The 22,402-nt window shown below is 47.1% G+C and overlaps 1 protein-coding gene across 2 annotated transcripts in view; it reads right to left on the bottom strand.

Annotated features, from left to right (window-relative positions):
* Positions 1-22,402, bottom strand: part of Slc14a2 (solute carrier family 14 member 2) — a 425,106-nt gene that overhangs the window by 12,364 nt on the left and 390,340 nt on the right. The window contains exons 1-4 of one of the 2 annotated variants that reach the window (XM_032885573.1): positions 18,632-19,338; positions 3,635-3,760; positions 1,110-1,192; positions 278-437 (exon numbers count right to left, since the gene is read on the bottom strand). In XM_032885573.1, the coding sequence (XP_032741464.1) occupies positions 278-425 (148 nt within the window). In that variant the 5' untranslated portion in view covers positions 426-437; positions 1,110-1,192; positions 3,635-3,760; positions 18,632-19,338. Of the gene's footprint in view, positions 1-277; positions 438-1,109; positions 1,193-3,634; positions 3,761-18,631; positions 19,339-22,402 lie in introns of those variants that run through there. The other variant, XM_032885572.1, reaches the window with a different exon arrangement.

Raw genomic sequence — 22,402 nt, 5'->3', positions numbered from 1 at the left:
GCCACCCAGCACATACTTGGTCAGAATGCTGGATTCACAAATCCCAGCGCTGGTCTGCAGCACTCACATGCTACATTTGGGTCGGCGGAACTTTTCTGTCGCAAAATGAGGCCTCTCCCACCTATCCATCCTTCTATCCCACGATGCTCTGCTTTAATAGCACAAGTAGCTTCTCTGAGGTGTCCCAGAAAGAGATCTCAGGCTGGTCTGCAGAGAAGCCCTGTAGCGTGTTTCCAGAGGGTGACGGGGGAGGTGGGGTTGAAGTCACAGAATGTACCTTTAAGTCCCTCGCCGCACTCCTTCATCTCTCCTGTGATGTAGCTGAGGGCTTTGCTGACTCTCTTCCCCCCAGCGATCATGGAGCTCTGGATCCAGGTGGTCCTGGTTGTGTTGGTTTCTACCTTTATCTCAGAGCTCTCCTCCATGGTGTTCACGTCCTGCCAGGGGCCGGAAATAGGTAAGAATCTTCCACATTTTATGGTTGTCACTCCCGGGTGACATTTGAAGTCTCTTGGGGGAGGGGGCAGAGCTGAGATTTCCACCCGAGATTCTGTTAAACCTCTATTTAACCATCTCCTGTCTCTACGTGCTATCTTATTCGCTATAGCTGACCCCAGTGAAGGAGGATAGAGGATGTCTTCGCCCTTGTTCTGTGGACGAGGACTCAGGTTGGTGGAGGTCCTTGTTTGCAAGGGTCAAAGTCAAATGGTGGAATGAAGATTTAACTACCGATGTCTAGACTTTCTTTAAAAAACTGTCTTACATTCTTTCGGAAGGAAATTATTTTCCCCTAGCACGCTAAGGTTTTGAATTCTACAGAGGTATGAGATCAAATCACAAAGGTTTTCTTTAAAACAAAAAGAAAAGGCTCAATCTTACTTCCTAAATGTGAACTGATGATAGATACCCCGGATGGGAAGGAATGACTTTTAACCAAGCAGACTGAGGGAAATAGACATTTTACTCCACGTAACTAGAGTTCTGAAAGCAGGAACTCCAGAGATGTCTCCCTAAATCACAGCCTCCTTGATGGACTGCGACCCCCCGACCTGCTGCGGGCAGGCCCTGGGCTGCAGCTGCTGTCTCTGGTCTGGAATTTCCATACTCACCAAGAGTTCCACTGTGGGCTTCCGATACGGGTAGGGGAGTGTCTCTTTGGTTTGTCTCTCTTGGTGTTCACCTTTTCCAAACACTGGAGTTGGAAGGAAGGAGAGAACTGTCACTTCAGACACCTGTATTTTGGCACCGCGACAGTAGTTTCTCAAAAGACTTGGGTTAGACCACTTGGTATTTTCTACAGGAAGCATAAAACCATGGGCTCTGATGGCTAAGAGCCCTTCTTTACTTTATTGGAGGTCTCTATTCATGGAAAATGTCCGTCTCCATGTAAACAGGGCATGAAGGAATATAGAAAGTTCGGAGACCCCAGTGGTTCTTAGTCACGACACTCCACTTTAGCTTGACCGGTGGTTTCTCTGTGATCTCAATGTCACATGACGACATGTAGGATGGATAGGGTGTGGAGTGGCCAGTGCAGAGAGTAAGTGTCAGAGGAGTGGTCCCCCACAAATGGGGCATCTGTATCCCCCCCCCACCCAAGGCTTGGCAACTGTGGAGGAAGGGCGGAAGAGTGCAAAAGCCTGAGGCTGGCTGGATGGGAGCTCATGGGGCCTTCTGCATGTGGAGTGGGGGCACTGGATCCCGTGGAGCCATAGCTACAGGTGGTTGTGAGCCACTGTGTGTGTTGGAATCAAACATCTGCAAGAGGACCTTAATTACCAAGCCGCCTCTCTGGTCCCAACAGGAATACTTTAAAAGAGAAAGGAACCAGAATGTCGATACCCTATGCCCATTTGTCTAAAGTCATGGGCAGCCTGACCATGCAGGGTCTGGGTTTGAACTTGGCAATGATTCTCCTCAGGCAAATGGTTTTAAAATTATTCTCTTCCACCTCTTACTCTCCTCTTCCCTGTTTTGATTATGGTATTTGTTTTCTTATTTTTCCTGGTTGTTGTTAGTATTTTTGAGACGCGGTCTCACTATGTAGCTTTGGCTGGCTTGGAACTTGCTATGAAGACCAAACTGGTCTTGTACTCAGAGATCCATCCACTCTGCCTCTCCAGTGCTGGGATTAAAGGCAGGTGCCACCATGCCCAGCTATGACGATATTTATTTTTAACCTAATGGTGGCCACACATACTTTGTGACCTAACCACCAAGCTCCTGTTCCTCTAGTAAATAACCTCCCACCATGCTTGGGCAAGAAACGCTGATTGAACTCAGAGAATATGAAAACTTCTTTAATAATTTTTTGTCTTTGAATTTTAGTATTTTAATAGTTGGGTCAGGATAGATTATAACCATAAAGTCACTTGCACTGTCTTGAGATGCCCTTCTGCCCTTGCAATTCGGTAGAACTCTTGCAAGGTGACTCTAAACATCCTCCATTACTAGGCTTTCAGGTGCAGTCCTCTTGGAAAACAGCAGACCTTAGAAGCTTTGGACTTGGTGCTCTGGTGCCCTCCTGTGGTCAAGTGTGAGAACGGCAGGCTGGGCTCGCCTTCCTCTTTGCTGCTATTTCCCCCTGGGCATTTACACGCGTTTAGGGTGTTTAAGCACTGGAAGGGACGTACCAAAGGCACCCTGCTCCCACTTGTGAAGCAATAGGGACTACAAACACTGGTGTGGTTGGGGAGCCCTTCAGCGGTTCTCAATCTGTGGGTCGCGACCCATTCGGGAGCTGAAAAAGCCCTTTCACGGGGTTTGCCTAAGACCATCGAAAAACCAAATCGCATAACGGTAGCAAACTTACAGTTATGAAGTAGCAACGGAAATAATTTTATGGTTGGGGGGGGGTCACCAGAACATAAAGAGCTGTATTAAAGGGTCGCAGCACTAGGAAGGCTGAGAACCACTGACTTAAAGGAAATGTATCAAACATGAAAGTTTTGGAAAGAGGAAACAGAGGATGCTTGCACCTCCCTTCTGAGCCACCCTCTGACTCCCTGCTTCTGTCTGGAACAGGCTGCCAGGGTTTAGCCCCCACAGACGGGGGCTGTGGTGGAATTGTGCTCGTCCTGTTTCATTAGAGGCTTCTCCGTCCTTCCGCTGGCTGGGACTATCTCTCTAGGATCCTTAATATTGTCTAGAATCTGACCTTGGTTTCTAGGTTCAAGTATCTGGTATCCTCTTCTGCCCGGCCCTGGCTGACTTCTCCGGTTCCCTTCTCTCTCCACCACCCCCTTCTGCTTTGGCCCTCTGGTCCCTGTCACTGTCACAGTGAGAACATTTCATCTGCCTTCTGAACAGGTGGGTTTTTGATAGTTTGTTTTGGGAGGATTCCTTCTGGCTGTCCTCCTGCCTCAGCCTCCTGAATGCTGAGATTAGAGGCAGGTGCACCACGTGTGGCCAAACTGAGACCTCTCACTGGCTCGGCAGAAGCCTGTCACTTGTTCTGAATCACTTCCTCATTAGCTGGGTGTGTCCTGATACAGGAGACCCACGGCTTTGGCCAGTGGTCCTGTGTTTAAAGGGCCACCGTACAGCGGGTACTGCCATTACATAGTCAGTACCTCTGTTGTCTGCTTTGAGGTAGGAAGCTGGGGCCCGAGTGTGAGGGAGAGGATGTGCTTACCTTTGCTCCTCCTCCGGATGGATGACCACTCGATATGGAACACGCTCTTACGCCTGGGGAGCACGGTCTCGGAGCCCTCCTCTGCCTTCCGCTGGCCTCCTCCGTGTGACTGTTCTCCACCGCCACCTAGCCAGGGGCAAGAAGAGACAAGTCAGGTCAGGATGCTACCCGGTTCCCATCTGTGAGAGTCAAGCTTTGACGCCAAGAAGAACAACACCCAGAGGAGGGAGTGAGGCTGCTCAATGCTGGAGGGGTAACTGCATTAGTCTTTGTACAAAATGCCCAGGGTCCCTTTCTTCTCTTTACAATCCACTCCCCTCCACACAGAAACCCAAGTTATGTCTGATTCAAGAGATGGCTGAACCAGGCTTAGACCTACTTCTCCAAGTCAAGGGGATAAGGCAGACTCTAGGCTGATTGGCCAGTCATGGTGGTTCAGCCAGTGACTCGGACCTCTCTCGGCAGAGTTCCAAAGCTGGCTGGATGTTAGACTATCTGGCAGCTTAACCAAGGGTCTGAGCCCTCCGCACCCCAGACCAGTTAAAAAGCCAAGCTTGGCCTGAGACTCATGCATGGTATAGATTCTTTTATGAATCATGATATAGATTCATAACTTCTGGTAGAACCAGAGTCTGAATTTCAGTAGGGCCTCCTAGTTGAGTTATCTGCATATTAAAGATTTGCAGGTCCCATTATAGGAGGGGCCACATGTCTGGAACACATTGCTGGCTACGAGAGAGCCTTTACTGTACCACACTGTCTTTCTGCAGTTGCCAACTGTGGGGAGAGTATTCTTACGTTAGAACAGGATTTCTCATGGTGTAGCTTTAGAGCAGAAGGGATCACCTGGGCTGCTTATGAAAGCGCAGGCTCCTAAGTCCACCAAGGTCTGTTCCTGGGAGGCTTTGGTAGTCTCAGGGTAGGCAGGTTAGGCGTGCTCTGTTTGATCAGAGCAGGGTTGGTGCACTGGCTGGGAAAGTGGAGCCTATGATGACCTGGGTTCCTTGTGTTACACCGTAACATCTGTATACTTTGTCCTGCTTAGAATCATCTCAAAATGGAAAGGGTGAGCGTTGTTACTGCATAAAGCTGGACATCAAGGCTCACAGGGTCTTACAGAGTCAACTACGGGCCATTGGCTTCCAATCCTTTACTCTGTGTCTCTTCTACCTACTATGTGGTGGGTGGACCAGCTTCACAGACGCCACCAGAGAGTTTGCCAGGAACCCAGAATTTCAGCTGTCATCTCAAAACGACAAACTTAAAAAAAATCTGAATTTTAACAAGTTCCTCTGTTAATTCCCACGAGCATAAAACTTTGGAAATTCAGATTTAGATTACACTGCTGCTCGTGCAGAGACAATGTTAGTAAAGCCCAGACTGGAACAGGAGTTGTGGGGCATGTGTGAGCAAGGAAGAATGTCTTGTCTGTGCCCTCACGTCAGAATGGAATTGCAATGATGGCTCCCACTAGCTCAGACAGAAGAGCAGCCAGTGAGGTAGTGCTGTGTCCATGGCTTAGCCTTGGTCCCTAACTCCTAAGGTTGAGAAGTGCCCACTGATCTGCCCCACAGAGATTCCTGGTATGTTAGCTTGCCCTGGGACATCTCTGAAGACACACAGTATGAGCTCAGAATTGACGAAGCAAGGTCTATCTATCCACAGTGCACATTCATCCTCCAGCACTCCTGTCAGAGATGCCTCTCCTTCCTCATAGAGCAGAACTGGTACCACAGCCCTTCCCTTGGCCAAACTTTATATGGACTTCAGCATCATAAACTCAGAACTGAATGAGAATGTCAAGATCATGCCACTTCTCTTGTCTAGAGAGGCCAACTCCCCAAGACTGCTCATGAACCACAGAAAAGACAGGGACTATATCAAGCTTCATGATTCCTAATTCACTGCCCCCTCCCCTTCCCCGGGCTCCCGTTTCACTGCATTGAATAGTGCAAGCCTGCTTGGTACAACAAAAGGGCTTTCCCTTTAGTTTCGACCCTCATCCTGGATATCAGAGCTTACAACAAATGCTGTGCACGAACTGTGCTATTCTTTGTGTGCACAAAGACGGCGTATAAGCCAAAGGAACATTTGTCTGGGACCAGCAATATGAACAGGGATGCTTTTGTTAAGATGCTTGTGTGTGTGTGTGTGTGTGTGTGTGTGTGTGTGTGTGTGTGTGTGTGCGCGCGCGCTTGAAAACAGCCAGAGAAATGGAGGTAGATGTTGATACAGGTTTTGGGCTGAGTAGCTGAGGGATGCCTGCTAAGAATGGACTCTTTCATCAAGCAGAGCCTATGACGACCTGGGTTCCTTGTGTTTAGTAACAGATTCTGCCCTGGCCCAGAGACAGGAAACTGAGTGAGTGTGAGTCAGGACTACCTATTACTATGTGGAATAGAGTTGATGGCTGATCACAACAGAGCAAAAGGAACGAGTACCTCCCACATAGGCTACTGAAGGACCACCTTGTCCACAGCCCTTACCTGTGACACCCAGGAGTTGAGAGGTGAAAAAGAGTTGCTACAAAGTAACAAGTACCTCTCATATAGGACCGCCCTGTAGTCCCTGGCCCTTAGCTGTGACAGCCAAGGGTTAAGAGGTGAAAGGAGTTGCTACAAAGTAACAAGTACCTCTCACATAGGACCACTCTGTAGTCCACTGTCCTTAGCTGTGACAGCCAAGATTTGAGAGGTGAAAAGAGTTGCTACAAAGTAACAGGTAATTTCTCACATAGACTACTGGAGGACCACCCTGTAGTCCATGGCCCTTAGCTGTGACAGCCAAGTGTTATAGGTGGAAAGAATTGCTACAACAAAGACTGAACGTGAAGAACCAATTTCCAAAGGCTTGGATACAGAGCAAAAGTGAGAACAAACTCCTGGCCCCCTGGGGGAAGCATTTTTAGAATACTCCAGGCAGATAAAGGGAGCGCACGTGTATCATTATTGTAGAAACAAGACGCACCATTCATGCAGCAGAAAAGAAGGACCAGAAGCAGGGTCTGGAACGCAGAGGCCATTACTTTCTGCTTGGCATTTTGCAAATCATGTGCCCTCACTGACACTTTCCTTAATGGCAGGATGTAATTCCTCCAGTAAGAAATATACAGCCCCTTGTAGGGCTGCCCTTCTCAGCCTGACCTGTAAATGATGACAGATGTCTCGAGTCTATCAACTACTTCTTTGCCATACTCTAACAAAACCAGATAACGCCTTTGAAACACTCTGGAAGGAACTGCCGCTGTTCCTGCACCAGACACATCCACGGGGAGGACACTTCTCTGTAAGGGCACTGGGCTCCTCTGCTCTAGGCAGGATGGTTTCTTCTCTTTGGGGAACAGCTGCGGTTTTACCTCCACAGACGCTTGTCTAGCTGCACCTTAGTCACATGCTCTTGACTGGTGAGGCACTTGATTTCCTCCAGCACCCCCCCCCATCTACCATACGTCTGGTAGATGGATGGTAGGCACTTGGAATGTTGTTAAATAAGTTAATGAGGGATGGTTATCCTATGCACTGTCTGAAGGACATAAAGAAACAATGGCTATGTCAGGGTACGTGGTGTGTGTGTGTGTGTGTGTGTGTGTGTGTGTGTGTGTGTGTGTGTGTGTATTTGCTTATGTGTAGGACCTTATGTATGTGTGTACATGTGTGTATGTGCCTGTGTGTCTGTGTGCATGCATACATGTATGTATAGAAACCAAGGGTTGACATTACATCTCTTCCTCATTACTCTTCCCCACAATTTTTGAGATAGGGAATTTTCTGAACCTGAAGCTTGAGTCCGAGAGATTCTCTGTCCATGCCCCCCACCATCCCCCAGGGCTGGGGTTTATATGCCACTATCTCTGCTTCCTTTAACATGAGTGCTGAGAATCAAATTCAGGTCCTCATGCCTGCACGATAAACATTTTACTGAGCCAAGTCATCTCCACAATCATAAATAACTTAAAAAACGATGTGTCTTATGTTGGGTGTTAAATGTTTTATAAATGTTGAACTAGAAGTGACAGTGAGGTTTGGACATTACAGGGTATGGGTGATCCTTTCCGTAATTATCTGGATCAAGCAATAGAATGCAGATGGTCACATCATTGTTTGCCCATCGATGACCAACTTGCTAGGAACCCAGAAGTCCTATAGAAGTGGCCGGAGAATTCAGTTAATAAGAGAGAGAAAACAGGCCATGAGGGTGGACCTCTGACAGGATGTGCTTTGACCATTAGATGTTATCTAGATCTACCCTCTCTGATCATGAAGCCCAGGTTGCTTGGAAATGAGATCTCAACTGCTATAACTCAACAGTAAATTTTATTCAGTAAGTGTGTCCATCCCTGTCCCCTGCCTCCTGTCCCCACCTCCGGCATCATGCTGTAGTAAACAGAGATGAGCCCAGGGGCTCCGATGACCATGTCTCTGTTTGGGCACATTGGCTTTGCCCCATCGGCCCAGCTGCAAATGTTCTGTGGTATGTGGCTGGGAAGCTCTGTCCTTGGTAACCTGTGCGTCACTGCCAGCAGGCGAGTAACTCCTGGGTATGCAGCCTGGACTAAGACCTGTTGCTTCCTCCTCCACTAACCAGCTTTATTAAACATCCCAATGCATACATGTCCATAGTTCATTCAAGAGCTATTCCAGGGACACAGTCCATACCCTGAAGGATAGCTACTATTCCATGTTTTAGAGGGTAACACTTTAGTGGCACTTTCTTCCTGGTGGCTTGGAAGGAAAACGGTTTGGAGCTCTGATTATTTCTTCAGAAGCGCTCTTTCTGGGGGCAGTAGTGACCTTAGAGTTCTCATGCCTCTAAAGGCATCAAATGTTCAGCAGTAACAACAACTTTGTAGAAGAGCTTGACTGTGAAGTAAAACCTTTGTCTTATCAAAATTTCGTTGAGGTATCTAAAACCCCTCTTAAAAAAAAACTCAAAGCAAATTTAATATTCTTCTCAAGGAGGAAAATTCATCTGGTGTGTCTTTTTAAAAGTCAACCCACAGTGGTTCATGCCTGTAAAAATCAGCCTGTGGTGGCCGTGCCTGTGTCCCTCCACAAGCTGCCCTCTTCAGGCTTGAACCAGTTTCCCTTTCTCCTGGAGGTGGATTGATGCTGTGTATTGATGCTCACAATGTCCGCTGTGCACAGCATCTGAACCCTCCAACGTCACCCACTTGTCATTCCCCCAGCTCCCTGGCTCTCACGCTCCTATGGCAGACCCAATGCATCATAGGCAATTCTCTAGACGGAAGGCCAGAATGGCTGTTTTTGTAGTACTGTATCCTAAACCATGTGTGTCTGCGTATTTACTACTGGTCATGCTTTGGTTATAATTTGGACAGATGCCTTCCTATGTTGAGCTTTGGTATGACTTTTCACTGCTAGATCTCTCTCTCTCTCTCTCTCTCTCTCTCTCTCTCTCTTTCTCTCTGTATGTGTGTGTGTGTGTCTGTGTGTGTATGTGTATGTGTGTGTGTCTGTGTGTGTGTCTCTGTGTGTGTCTGTGTGTGTGTCTGTGTGTGTGTATGTGTGTGTGTGTGTGTGTGTCTCTGTGTGTGTGTCTGTGTCTGTGTGTGTGTCTCTGTGTGTGTCTGTGTGTGTGTGTCTGTGTATGTGTGTGTGTATGTGTGTGTATGTGTATGTGTGTGTGTGTCTATGTGTGTGTGTATGTGTATGTGTGTGTGTGTGTGTTTGTTAGTTAGGGTTGGCTTCTGAGTGCTAAGTGAGATGATTGTTTCTTTTCTTTTTAAAATTATTTCTTTGTATAGCGAGTGTTTGCTACCTTTGTGTCTGTGTGCTAGGAAGGTCAGGGGAGAGCATTAGACAACCTGGGGACAGAGTTATCAGCAGCTGAGAACCATTTCACATGAGCACAAGGAACCAAACTCAGGTCCTCTGGGAGAGCAGAAAGCACTCTTTTTGCTGACCCATCTTATCTTTAAACATTGTATCACACTCAGCCATGCAAGGCCATTTTCATGCATATAACATGCTTTGGACGCATTCTCTTCCCCATACCACAAGCCTTTCCCTTCTCTGCCTCAACCTCCCCAAATCCACTTTGGTTTTCTAGATGGCTTCTCTTTTATGTTCACGTCACCTGTACATGAGATTTTCGTGGATCTCTAAAGTCTAGGAACAAGTGTGCAACATTTGTCTTTCTGAAACTGATGTAATTTTCTCAGTAGGATCATATGCAGTCGCATCTGTTTTCTGGTAAGCAACATTACTTTATGGTTCATTATATCAAAATGTGGTGTGTGTGTGTGTGTGTGTGTGTGTGTATTTGGTACAATGTAAATGTATACATATGATAAGTGTATACATATGAGAACACATATCACATTTTCTATATTCATTCCTCTGCTGACACTTGCAACATATCTATTACAAGCCGTGCTGTAACAATGGTGTGTGCACGTCGCTATGATACAGTGATACAGTCACTGAATTAATACCCAGGGGTGCTAGAGCAAAGCTGTGCACATAGATGCTAATAGTTTCAAGGATTATTCTACACATATCGAGAACTGGAAAAGAAAAATTAGCATTTTGAGACTCTTCAGTCTGGTCCTCTCATTTACAATTTGGGAACTTCAGCTTGCAGGGGTGGGGTGCCTTGTCCATGGCCAAACCATTAGCAGAGCCACGGAGATGGGGGCTCTGTCTCGTTTGGTGTTTGAGACTTGTTTCCCTCAACCTTGAGTTCCATAAGTGTTGTGCTTTTGCTCTGTCACCTCCATTCTGCTTCAGAACGTGATGGCCTCCTCTAGGTAAACTAAAGTCCGTTGCTCTTTTAACTGTTTCTTCCATTTTCTCAAGAAAACGCCTTCTTAAATTTCCTGCTATTTCTTGACTGGGCAGTGGGCTGAGAGACAGACTGAGTAAAGAGGACTTGGTTCCTGAGGATACTTCATGATAGGGGCTGCAGCTTTTCTTTTCTTTCTTTTTTTCGGAGCTGGGAACTGAACCCAGGGCCTTGCGCTTGCTAGGCAAGCGCTCTACCACTGAGCTAAATCCCCAGCCCCTGCAGCTTTTTAATATGCCAACCAGAGGTCCGTCTTTTAAGAATGTGGGCCATGGCTCTTTGTAACCGCGAGATAAGTGAGTCTCCTATTAATAGCCGGTGCTTTGAGTGAGATCTCTCGTTTTCCATTCCTACACCTCATTAGTTAGCCAATGGGCTCACCTAAATTTTGATTTCTTTTGATCCTTTTGTGTCCCGCCACAGGGAAGATATTAGTACGTATAAACGAGCTGGTATCTCATTTAAACTCGTGAAATCTTACGGCAATCTCGTCAGTGAGATTAGCAAGTCAAAGGCCAGCTGAAACTTAGGTAATTCTTGGCTCGTTTCCTTCTGAATGACATCGTACTGTCTTCCCATCTGCTCTACACCCCCAGTACTGTGTGGCAGCACTGCCAGTCTTCCTGAGTTCGATCTGTCTTTTCCCAACCCCTTCTGTATCCCAACTGTAAAACTATATTTTAATTTTCACTTCGGTACTCAGTGGTCTGCCTAGCTCCACCCTGCCCCGGTTCCTCTGCCTTGATTCCTAGGTATTCTATAGCAGGGCAAGAGCGGTTATCAAGGCTCATAATTTTTCCTTCTAACACACACCCAGCCATGACAGACTAGCTTGTCACTGCTTCTCCTCAGCGTTTCCTCCACCCCCTTTGTCTAAGATCTGTCCACCCCTCTGTCTGGCTTGTGTTTACACACCTTCCCCTTGGCTTATTTGGTCACGTGAATCCTCCATTCTCTGGATTCTGATTGCATGTTTGCAAAGTCTTCTGATTTACAGTGTTTGGAGTTTAGGTTGTTGGCAGGGTTTTTAATGTAGCTCAGGCTGGCCCTGAATGTACAGTCCTTCTGCCTTAGCCTTCTGTGCCTTGAGATCATAAGCACCCATCACCTCAGCTCATAGAAGATTAGCAGTGGTTGTCATAGTGACGACACATGTGAACTATATCTGATACATATTTTCCAACTCAATAAAACTACTTGGAGTGATCAATTCTTCCATAACCGAGTGACCTTTGACTCTAGGCCTTGGCAGAAAGAAACTGAGGCCCAGAGAGAAGGGTCTTACCTGGGCCACACAGGGGTCAGTTAAGAAGCCAGGTATGGACTGACATCTTGTTTTGAATTTTATTCCAGATAAATTCCTTTGTTTATAGATAGTTGGAGCTTTTCACGTGAAATCAATGGGCGTGTGACTTTTAAATGAAAGCATAAATTGTTTCATCTATCAGGAAGAATAACAAGGAGTTACAAAGATAAACATCCCCATTGGAAGCAAATTGTCCTGGGTCACTGTTGTGGGCCCTCCCCTTACAGCAACATTTCCACACTCCCTTTCCACACACCCACTTAAATGCTTTCCCCATATCATCTATGGCACATATAGCTAATTGATTTTAGACATTTGCCAATAAGTTTAGATACAGCCTCAGGATCTTTAACATGATGACCCAAATACCTAACACCAATCAACCAGACTTAGCCTTTGAGGGCAAAATTGTTTTTCTTTCTACCATTATGGAAGGATGTGAGAAGAAGGGGTACCTCGAGGTATGTGGTTGATATGAGGCAGAGGTCATGGGTAGATAGATCTATTTAAGCCTCACAGGATGTCTTTTCCTCAGCATAGAGATCAAAAAGCCCCTCCACACCCCAAAAGGACAGAAAAAACCCCAAATCCTACACTGTCTTCTTATAAGACAGCTAGACCCGGTGGCCTTGTGCTATTTTATATAAACAATTACAACCTATTTCCTAACGATGATTGGAGCTTCTCCATAAATGGCCTGTTTTAGGAAGGACAAGTGAGATTATAAAATTTACTACCTAACAAGATAATGAGCTGCCCACCTTTTATCTACTCAGATATGACTCACCAGACAAATGACCCATGAGGAAAGGCCAAATAACTTCTCTTAACTACGACTAAAGTGCCTCATCGTCCCTTAGGGGAGGGGTTCTGTCTCTCGGAGTTTGCCTGCCGTGTTCCTGTCTACAGTGTATGTGCCTTGCTAAAACTTTTCTGTCCGTTGGTCTGGTGAACACTTTCACCCCTGCGCCCTGGGTTTCCCTTTCCTGGCTGGTTGCTTTGGTGACTCAGCTAGGGAGCTCTTCCCTCATCTCCCTACGCTTCTCTTCACACAGAGGCTTACGGTGGTTGGCAGAGTGGCCCATGGCACCCGGAAATCTCTGTCTGGGGCTGTTCTCCAGTGAGATCCAGAGGCTCCTGGGCTGAGACTTTACAGTGCTGTCACCCCTTAAGGAATGAGCTAAGGAGTTCATTTTACCATTCTTCAGGGCGAGGGGCTGCTTCTCTTCCTCTTCAGATCTCCCTCGCTCTCTACGTGTGACTTGGGGACAGCGGCAACCTGTTTGGCCTGAGTGTACACATATGGTGAGGACGCTTTCGTTCCTGTCTCCTGTCACTCTGTTACGGGTCTGTCACTCACTACCACACAGCCCGAGGGAGCAGCCATGTGTGGCCAATGACGGTGTTTGCATCTGCAGTTTCCTTCCAAGGCAGACTTCCTGCTCTGAGAGGCCAGTGGACAGCCAAGCTTTCTTACACTAGCTAGCTCAACCGCTGGCTTGTCTGCTGCCTACAGTCACACCTCTGCTCAGTCTGATGTCTTCTGATGTCCCCTCTGACCTTTCCTCCTCGTTCCGTTCCCCCCCTTTTCCAGTAGCACCCCATGCAGCTGTACCCACACTCCCTTTGTACAGGGAACGTAACACAGGGAATTCAGAGAGTGTTTGAAAGCAAGCCCTTCCCTGTGGAGAATACCCTTCTCCATGGGGTGGCCGATGGGAAGGAATGTTTATTGTGGATATGTGTGTGTGCCTGTGTGTGTGTTAAGAGTGGGGGGAGGGGAGAGAGAGGGAGAGGGAGAGGGAGAGGGAGAGGGAGAGGGAGAGGGAGAGGGAGAGCAAAAGAGAGATGCATGTGTGGATTTGGGTGGGTTTGAATGTGTGTTATGGGTATGTGTGTGTGCCTGTGCCTGTGTGTGTGCCTGTGTGTGTGTTGAGGGGGGAGAGAGAGAGAGAGAGAGAGAGAGAGAGAGAGAGAGAGAGAGCGAGCAAAGGAGATAGATGCATGTGTGTATGTGGGTGGGTTTGAGTATGTGTTGTGGGTATGTGTGTGCTGAGAGAGAGGGACACATGTGTGTATGTGTCTCTCTATCACTTTCCACTTTATTCCCTTGAAACAGAGTCTCTCAGTGAACCTGGAGCTCACATTTTTTTGGGGGGGGGGAGGGCAGGTTGGTTGGCTCGAAAGCTCCATCTTTGTTCCTGCCTCCCACCAAGTCCTGGGGTTACTTGCATGCACAACTGTACTGACTTTTATATAGGTTCTGGGGCTCTGAACTCAGATCCTCATGAGTGCACAGCAAGTGCTCTTAGCCCTGAACCATATAGCTGTCCCGGAAAGAAGCATGGTTACAACCGTTAACTCTAAGCTATGGGAAGTAATGACATGGGCTTCTGAGCACCCTGATCTCTTTTGGTCTACAATAACTGAAACTTGTGTGAAAGTAAACCAGTCTCAATCCCCAGAGTCCAGAGCGCCATGCTATCCTGGCCATAGCATTATAAGCTAAGAGTCTCCAAGTATGAGTGCAAGGCTTCAAAGACTAGACCAGGGCCTGTAGACTCCATCCTCTAGCAATTAGACTCACATGGATATCATGTTCTTTAATACTGGGAGCAGACCTTTGACCAAAAGAGTCAAACTCAAGGAAGAAAGGGATAAGAGGCAGGTGCACATAGTGGCAATAGTGGAGACAGCCACCTCCCTGCTCACCTCAGGAAATCGTAGGGCTCCTTCTAGTAGCAACGTGACCTAGTCGAAAGACTCTCTCCTGCTCTTGTGGCTAGCTGGGACATTTTGTCTGATCGTGCCTAAGGCTACCAAGGTCTCACCCAAGGCCATGTCCAACCCACAGAGTAGAGGCCTGTTGAATACAAGATTGTCTCTTCCCCTAGTGAGAGATCAAAGTCAAAGAAGGACAAATGCCCCCAACTCTGTTCCTTGAGTATGAGGAGCCCAACACGGAAGGAGACTCACCCTCCCTCTGAGGAGTATGCAGCTCTGAGGCTGTACAAACTCGTGTCTTCTCTAGGCTTGTGGATGGTCCTTGAATAACCTTATATGTGGCAGGGAGAAAAATCACATTCCTCTCTGGTACTGGGGCTAATTTTTCAGCCCTGACGACCTTCTCCAGTTTGGCTTTCCTGTCCTCCAACCAGTTTGGTTTTAATCTCCTTTAACCTGTATGATAAATCTTCCACCCATTCCTTATGGTCCTCCCTAGTTGCCCCATTCCTTCCCTGTTAGAGGTGTCATGCCTACATTTGAGGTTCTTCTAAATTTCTGGCATTGTAAATACTCTATGACTCTTCTACCTCTCCCTGCTCCATAATGGTCCAGAATCATCTGGAGCTTTAAAGACTGTACCTGCAGTCTCTACAGGCGACCTCTACACGACCCAACAAATTCCTCTTAAAGTATGGAATACTTGCATTCCTGCCTAGTGTTTGAAGTTGTGCTGACTAACATCCAATCTTGCCACAGAGTTCTTGAAGACCCTGACGGTTTTTAGGGTCAGAAATCAGAAGGAATAGTGATACAGATTTGCCCTCCTCATACCATGATACCCACAGCCATTGCAGCCATCTGGAAAGAAAGAGACATCCTCATTGCTGATGCTATCACTCAGTTAAACATGCCCTGAAGTTTGGGGCCTCACTCACAGAGATCTGGCCTCCAACGAAGATGGCCACTGTGTAGACTGTATTGCAAGGTCCACCATAAAGACCACATTGACTCTCCTCTGGCTGAGCTGATAAACGAGCGAAACAGGAGAATCAGCTTCCACCCAAGCCTGCTCTGGGTCTCAGTGTTCTTCCTCCCCCTTCAGTATGTCACCTCAATAGACTCGACAGGCTTTAGACCAGGGCTTCACAGCCACTCCAGAGGGATGGTCACAGATCCCAGAAAACAAGCTGTGGCTTCCTCAATCCCCCTAATGGAAATGACTTAACTATCGTCATCACACTCCACATTCGAGGGTTAAAGCTCTTCACATTCTAATCAGGCCTTCTTTCACAGACATTCTTCATGTAGTCTTTTTCCAAAGTTTGTCCCACTTGTCAGGGAAATCCCAGAGTAGCTGTGAGATTCCATTTCCTTTCATAGGCTGTCCATAGTAGGGTAACTACACTGGTAGACTGGCAAAAAGACTTCACCGACGTCCTTCCTCATGCAAGGGACTGAAATACCTACTGGCTCCAGTGTACACCTTCACTGGGCGGATAGAGCACTCCCCACAAAAGTAGAAGGGGCTCCAGAGGTGGCCAGGTATTGTGGAACACAGTGGGTTCACTCTGGGTTCACTTGGTCTCTGCAGTCTGGCCTGACTGTCATTTCCAATATCACTCCGGGAAAGAGTGAGGCTCTCAAAATTAAGTGTTATTTATGCAGCCTATTATCTTCCATCTTCTGGGAAGGTCAAAGGGCTACTCTAACATTTATGGCAAATTCTTCCTCTCAACAGCCCTCATAATAGAGCCAGGGGGTCATGACCTCCATCATCGTGTTAATATCACCAAAGACAGACAATCAAGGCTGTCTCCAAGACCCGGACAAGTATTGCCTCAAGCATATTTTCAGAATCACCTTGTCACATTAACTTGGGAGACTGGGTCCATCTTCTAACCCTCCTGCAGGATGAAAAGGCCATTTGGATCTGTCTGAACCTGACCCTATCCTGTCCTCCCAATGTCTTTAACTGTAACCAAGTAACAAGGCCTGTGGCTGTTGATTTATCCACCCTGAGTTTAGATCGTTCCACCACTCCAAATTCAAGCAACCTGTGCCCAAGAGCCACCTGGAGATGGCTCTCTTCCCACCTAGCTCCAGGTGACACCCACCTTCAGATACCTCTACAATCTAATTTATTAACTGACCTAGCTCATGACTTGAATTGTAACTCCTATTACCTCAACATCACTGGGCCCTATACTGGGCATAGGGCTCCTTATCATGGTCATAAACACTATTAAACTTCCCATCTTCTTCGTCAAATCACCCTAGCCACCTCTAAGTACCACAGGCTTCCTTGTTCTTTTATTACTGTCCATAGCCTCTTCCTATTGTCTTAAATCTACTCTGTATCATGGACCCCTCCTTACTTCACATTCTGGTAGAATTGGCATCGTCCAGATTAGAGGCCATTAAAATCTTTGTCTCTGGGATAAAGATCTTTGTCTCCAAGTGATGTCCCAGCCTAACCTTCAACTTTCTGCGATACCATCCCTTTCATAAGACTTTGTGCCTTATGCTCCTACAATTCTGTGGCAGAACAGCAATGACAATCAAGGCTCCCAGCTGTCCTTTCTCAGCTCCTAAATAGTTCCAGAAGGAAGAGATCTTTGCCCTTTGTCAATAACTTAATTATTGACAATAGCTTAATTCTCTATGACCTCTGGTACCTCACCTCAAATGAACAATCCCCGGAAGGACAAATGGAGTTATAAAATTTACTATCTACCATGACAGAGTTACCCACTTCCTGTCTACTCAAATATGATTCAACACAAATAGCCCATAGGGTATATCCTAGTCACTTTTCTTGCCTGATATTAAAGTGCTCCATTCTCTCTCAGGGAGGCAATTCTCTTTCTCTGAGAATTTACCCACTGTGTTTTAAAACTTTGTAGTAAAACTTTTATGTTGGTTCTGGGAAGCTGGCCCAGTGGATAAAGCACTTATGGCGCAAGTAGGAAGATTAAAATTTGGATTCCTAGACCCAGGCAAGTGTGGGAGCACTGCACTTCCAGCACCTCAGAGGCAGAGAAGGGACTGGGGCAAGCTGGCTAGCAGACCGGCTATAACTGATGATGCCCGGGTTTAGTGAGGGACCCTGCCTCAATAAATATAGAATGATTACTACCCAATGACACTTTAGTTCTCCACATCATGCATACATGTGCATCTGTGCACACACACACACACACACACACACACACACACACACACACACACACACACCCCACACGCCTCAGTTCTTGTATGATAAATACATTTAACCCAATGCTTTGGTCTTGGGGCAGATCACATAGTTTGTAAGGCTGTCCATTGTCTAATGAGATAACTTCTATATCCTGGAATAATGAATGCCCCTTCTGGTCTCTGTCATCCAGAAAGACCCCTTTCTGCAGCTATATGGAATAAGTATGTGCTATTGAAATTGGTATATGGGAGGGCACCAAGGAAATAGATTGATGAGGAGCTGGGAGGTGTAGACACACCTGGAGTAGGATGATTCGGTTCTGTTGGCATGTCTACAGAAGGGAACAGGACACAGAGATAAGTCAAGCCTGGGGCAGGTAGAAACCGCATGGAATAGGGTATTTGACTCTATCTCATTAGACAGAAGTTTGGTCCAAGAGGTTCATTTCAACACAGTGCTACCCGGAAGACTCTTGGATACCAGAGCTCTAAGGCTTGAAGATGTGTGGGAAGGACGACAAACCACACAAGGCTCACACAGTGGTCAGGAGAGTTGGGAAAGGGGATCTGGGGCTGATATGTTACCCTGGTTCTATCACAAGGTGAGCAAGACAGGCCAGCTCAGGTGGCCAATTTGCACAGCTAAACTTCAGCCCCTGCTCATGTTTGTATCACTGGGGAAAGTCTCAGGACCAGCTGACGTTTCCTCATCTATAAAACAAGAGGTTTGAACTATAAATATTTAAGAGCTTTTCCAGCTTTAAGCTTCCAAGATCTAGATTTTTTTCTTTTTCTTTTTCTTCTTTTTTTTTTTTTTTGGCTGGTGTTCTTAATAGGTTTCCCCATCCTATGAATGCCTTCCGCAGACACAGTTCAATGGAAGAAAGAAGAATTTCCTATTGGAAAGCCACATCGTCCTGTAGGTCGCCATCTACCTGCTTCACTTCTGCCCCAGTGTCTCTTACCTGAGCTTCTTTGGAGTCCTAGATGGGACTGGAGAAGTCTAGGTCATCAGACTTGAGAAGAAGCCTCTCGCCAAGCTGGTCCTCAGCTTCAGGCACTGTGAAGTCTCCTATGCCCGAAACCCCTCACTGTCCTGCATCTTCCAGCCTTTCCTTTTGACAACTTTCTATGAACCCACTAAGTTTTACCTCTGAACCCATGCCTACCATGGGTCTGCCAATGGAGGAAGAAGAAAGACAAACATCTCTCAGCGGCTCTCCTGCACTCTGGCCTTCTTGACTAAAGATAATTCCCTACACGCCTCAGGGAAGATGTAGTCTAGCTTCCATGGTCTCCCCACCAGCTGAATCAGGTAACTTCCCTGACAGGGCAGCTCTGGCAACTGTCTAGCTGCTTCCTTGTTGTCTCTCAGGAGTTACTCACGTCTCATAAGAATTCTAGCTCCAGTATTGGTCTTTGAACAGTTACCTAGGCGTTGTCTCCTTGGGGGCCTAATTTGCCTTCCAACCTCAATATACTCACTTAATTCCCCAACAGGCAGTGCATAGGCTGGGGACTAGTGCTTGCCATCAGTACCTCAACGGAAAGTTGTGCACAGCCTAATACTAAATGTGGGCTTTCTGTGGAAAATTTCATACCTTCTTCCCCCAACTCTTGTTGACCAGGGTCTCCTGGTAGCTCACCAGGGCCCTCTCAAATTAAGAAGGGCATGACCTAACCGTTGTGGCCAAAATACACCCTGAGGTCTATATATATTAGGGAGGCTGGCTCTAGAAAGTCCCATGAAGCCATGGGTCTGGTGGGTTGACTTGTGGGGGAGGGGGAATAACAAAACATGCTTTGCTTGACTTCAAGAGCATAATGGGTCATCAACCTCACCCTCACATCCTGCTCCCAGCATACACTTAGGGGTGGAAGGTGGCATCCTCCCCAGGATCAGAATGATACCTCACACCAAGGGCATTAGCTCCAGCTGAGTAGACAAACTCCCCTGCTGACGTCAAAGGTTCTCTTCCTGCACCAGGTGTTTGGGACTCCCGAAGAAGGGCCTTGATCAAGAGGAAGAAAAGCAAACAAGAGGGGTGGGAGGCATTCAGGTGCCCCACATTCCAGGGGCAGGCTGGGAGATGGTTGAGAGCAGACTAATTCCATGCTTAGGCTCTTTCAGGGTCTATGACAGACTGTTCTTCACACCCAAGCCTCTCGCTTTCATTTCCTCTGGCTGTCCAGTCTCTCAGCCCGGTCTCAGATGCCCTCGGCACTCTTGCTCTGGCTGCTCTAGGACTCTTGAACTTCTCAGAGTGAACTCAGTCTTGCTTTCCCAGCATCCATCCTGGTTCACTCAGACATATTAGCATGGAGTTGCTGCTTATGAACAATAATATGCCACCGAACTAGAAAGGGAAGAGTCCTCCACGAAGTCACCATGAAGAAGTCATCCAGGAATGTCACACTGGGTCCATGAGCTAACCAGGATCATGGGGTAATGTGGCATCTCACGGTCACACATGTTCTACACATGATGTAGTTAGGGCGAGGCAGCCAGATGCCTCAGAAAGCAGGATGTGGTAGTAGGACCTATCAGGTCCCAGCAAATGCCGGAGCACACTACCAAGGGCACCTGTAGGCCTTCTGTCTCTCTAGGACCTGAGGACTTAATCGGAAGTCACTTCAGAATGAAGTTTCCTTCGGAACACTCTGGCTTCCCTCAACTCCACGCTGTCATATTTGAAGAAGGAGAAGGATGGTGAAATTAATACCAGGGCCTACACAGTAGTCAGGTCCTTTAGGGGAAAGGGCCATTTTATTTGTTGAGTAAATTTAAGTTCAAGCTACGTGTGCTCCACAGTGTGTCTGTCTCCTTGGCTTCCTTTTGTTCCTGCAGCTCCCTTCCCCTTCTGACTGTAAGAACAGGCGGGAGGCTTGGCATTTTCACTCATAAAAGGTTGCTTCAAGGGGACCTGCTGCCCGCTCCCTTCCACCTCATTTTTTTAAGGTCCCAGAATTTCCAGTTCCACTCCAGGCAGAATGGGTCCCTATAGACTCTTTCTTCTTGGAATGGCTAGAGGCAGAAACAAACAAACAAAACAAACAAACAAAAAACCCCCCACAAGATGCCTGCACTCCCCAACATAAAATGTGGATTCTTTTAAAGGAGTTTTCAAATAATAGTGTATGTAGTTTGTTGGGACGAATTCCTGGTCCCTGAGAAACTGCCACTCCCACTTGGTTTTAGATGAGAATGTGTCAAGTCCCTCACAGCTTTTGTTCTGAGGGAACAAAGGCTCAGCATCGTACAGTATGCACACTGGCATACAGTGGGATACTGGGCGGATGTAGTCACAAATGCTGTCTGAGAAGACCAAATAGTGGTTGGATCTTAGAGGGCTGAAGGGAGGAAGAACGTTCAGGGGGAAGAAGTATGGGGAGGGGCAGGCTAAGGGGGAGACCAGGTGAGTGATACTCTCAAGTCACCAGCACAAGAATCTTTGTAAACTGACCAGATAGCTGGCTGGTCAAACTCTATAAAAATCTGCAAAGCAATAGTGGTATATTTTTAGCAACTTTTGTCCCTATGTTCTGATGTTCCCCCTCCACCACATTAGTGACGTTTCCTCAGTGCAGACTCAGGGTCACAGAATCACGGATACTTTGAGTTTAGAGAGGGACCTGGTCTAGCCCTCTGCTCAGTAAACAAAGTGCTCCCTCCCCCCCAGGTCTCTGTTGCTTTAGCATTGCCTGCGTGGGAAACTGAGTCTACGTAGCTACCATTGCTTGGACAACTGTTACAAATAGACTCTCCTTGCTAGCTCATCCAGCTGCCACGTCTGTGCCGAGCCTTGGAGCCATCCACTGCAGATAGCCAAGGATCCATCTGTTCTCCTACACAGGGATACCATCATCATTTCTAGCAAGATAAGGATCCTTCCTTCAGTCCGTTTACTCCATCACAGATTGGCTCAGAATAGGCTGCTTGTGCTTCTCGGTACTCCCCTCCTCTTAGAATCGAACCTCTTCTCACGAATGACACCTATTGCCTACGATGCAAGTGACTGACCATGCTGACTTCATTACCAGCCTAGGGCTGTTTATATTTTAGTAGGTTCCAAACCTTAAATCGAAGGGATGGCTGGGAACGCTTGGGTAGCAGTTACGGGAAGCTATGGGGACAGGAAGAGAAAATTCCCTGGAGTCCTTAAAACCATACCTGAGACAATTCCTGAACGGAAGACCAACCCAACCAGGTAACTGCCTCAATCTGAAAACTGATGCTGTGAGCTAAACTGCGCTCAGGCTGTCTGGCCGGCTTCCTCGTCTGAGGTGAGACTTTTCAGCTGGCCAGGCAAATCACCATAAAATAAATTCCTTGAAGGCAGGATCGGGTCTGATTCTTTCCTGGTTTATTGTCAAGCCCACGGTTGGGTAACATATTAATAGTTCCACATAAAGGAATCTTCTGGGTGAGCGAACAAATATGGTCAGCGTTCGAGGCAGAATTCTCAGGCTCTGTGCACCGGCAGGTACTACGTGGTCACCGACATGAGCGCCCAGATGGGATGGGAATGGATGAAGTTGGGGTCACATAGCTTTCAAAGGCAAGAGGAAACAGACGGGGGATTATGTGCAGCCCTACCCCAAAGATTGTATAGAACCCAAAATATGATTTCTGAACCCCCAAATCTAATGCATCTTCTGAGTTGCACGAAAGAATGAATAAAATACTTCAAGGGAATTCAAGCCCCTTGGAGCAGAGATCACAAAGGCCTGAGGTG

Source organism: Rattus rattus, chromosome 15 (genome assembly GCF_011064425.1).
Source record: "Rattus rattus isolate New Zealand chromosome 15, Rrattus_CSIRO_v1, whole genome shotgun sequence".
NCBI lineage: Eukaryota > Metazoa > Chordata > Mammalia > Rodentia > Muridae > Rattus > Rattus rattus.
The sequence above is the reverse complement of the archived record's forward strand: the minus strand, read 5'-3'. Positions and strand labels throughout refer to the sequence as shown.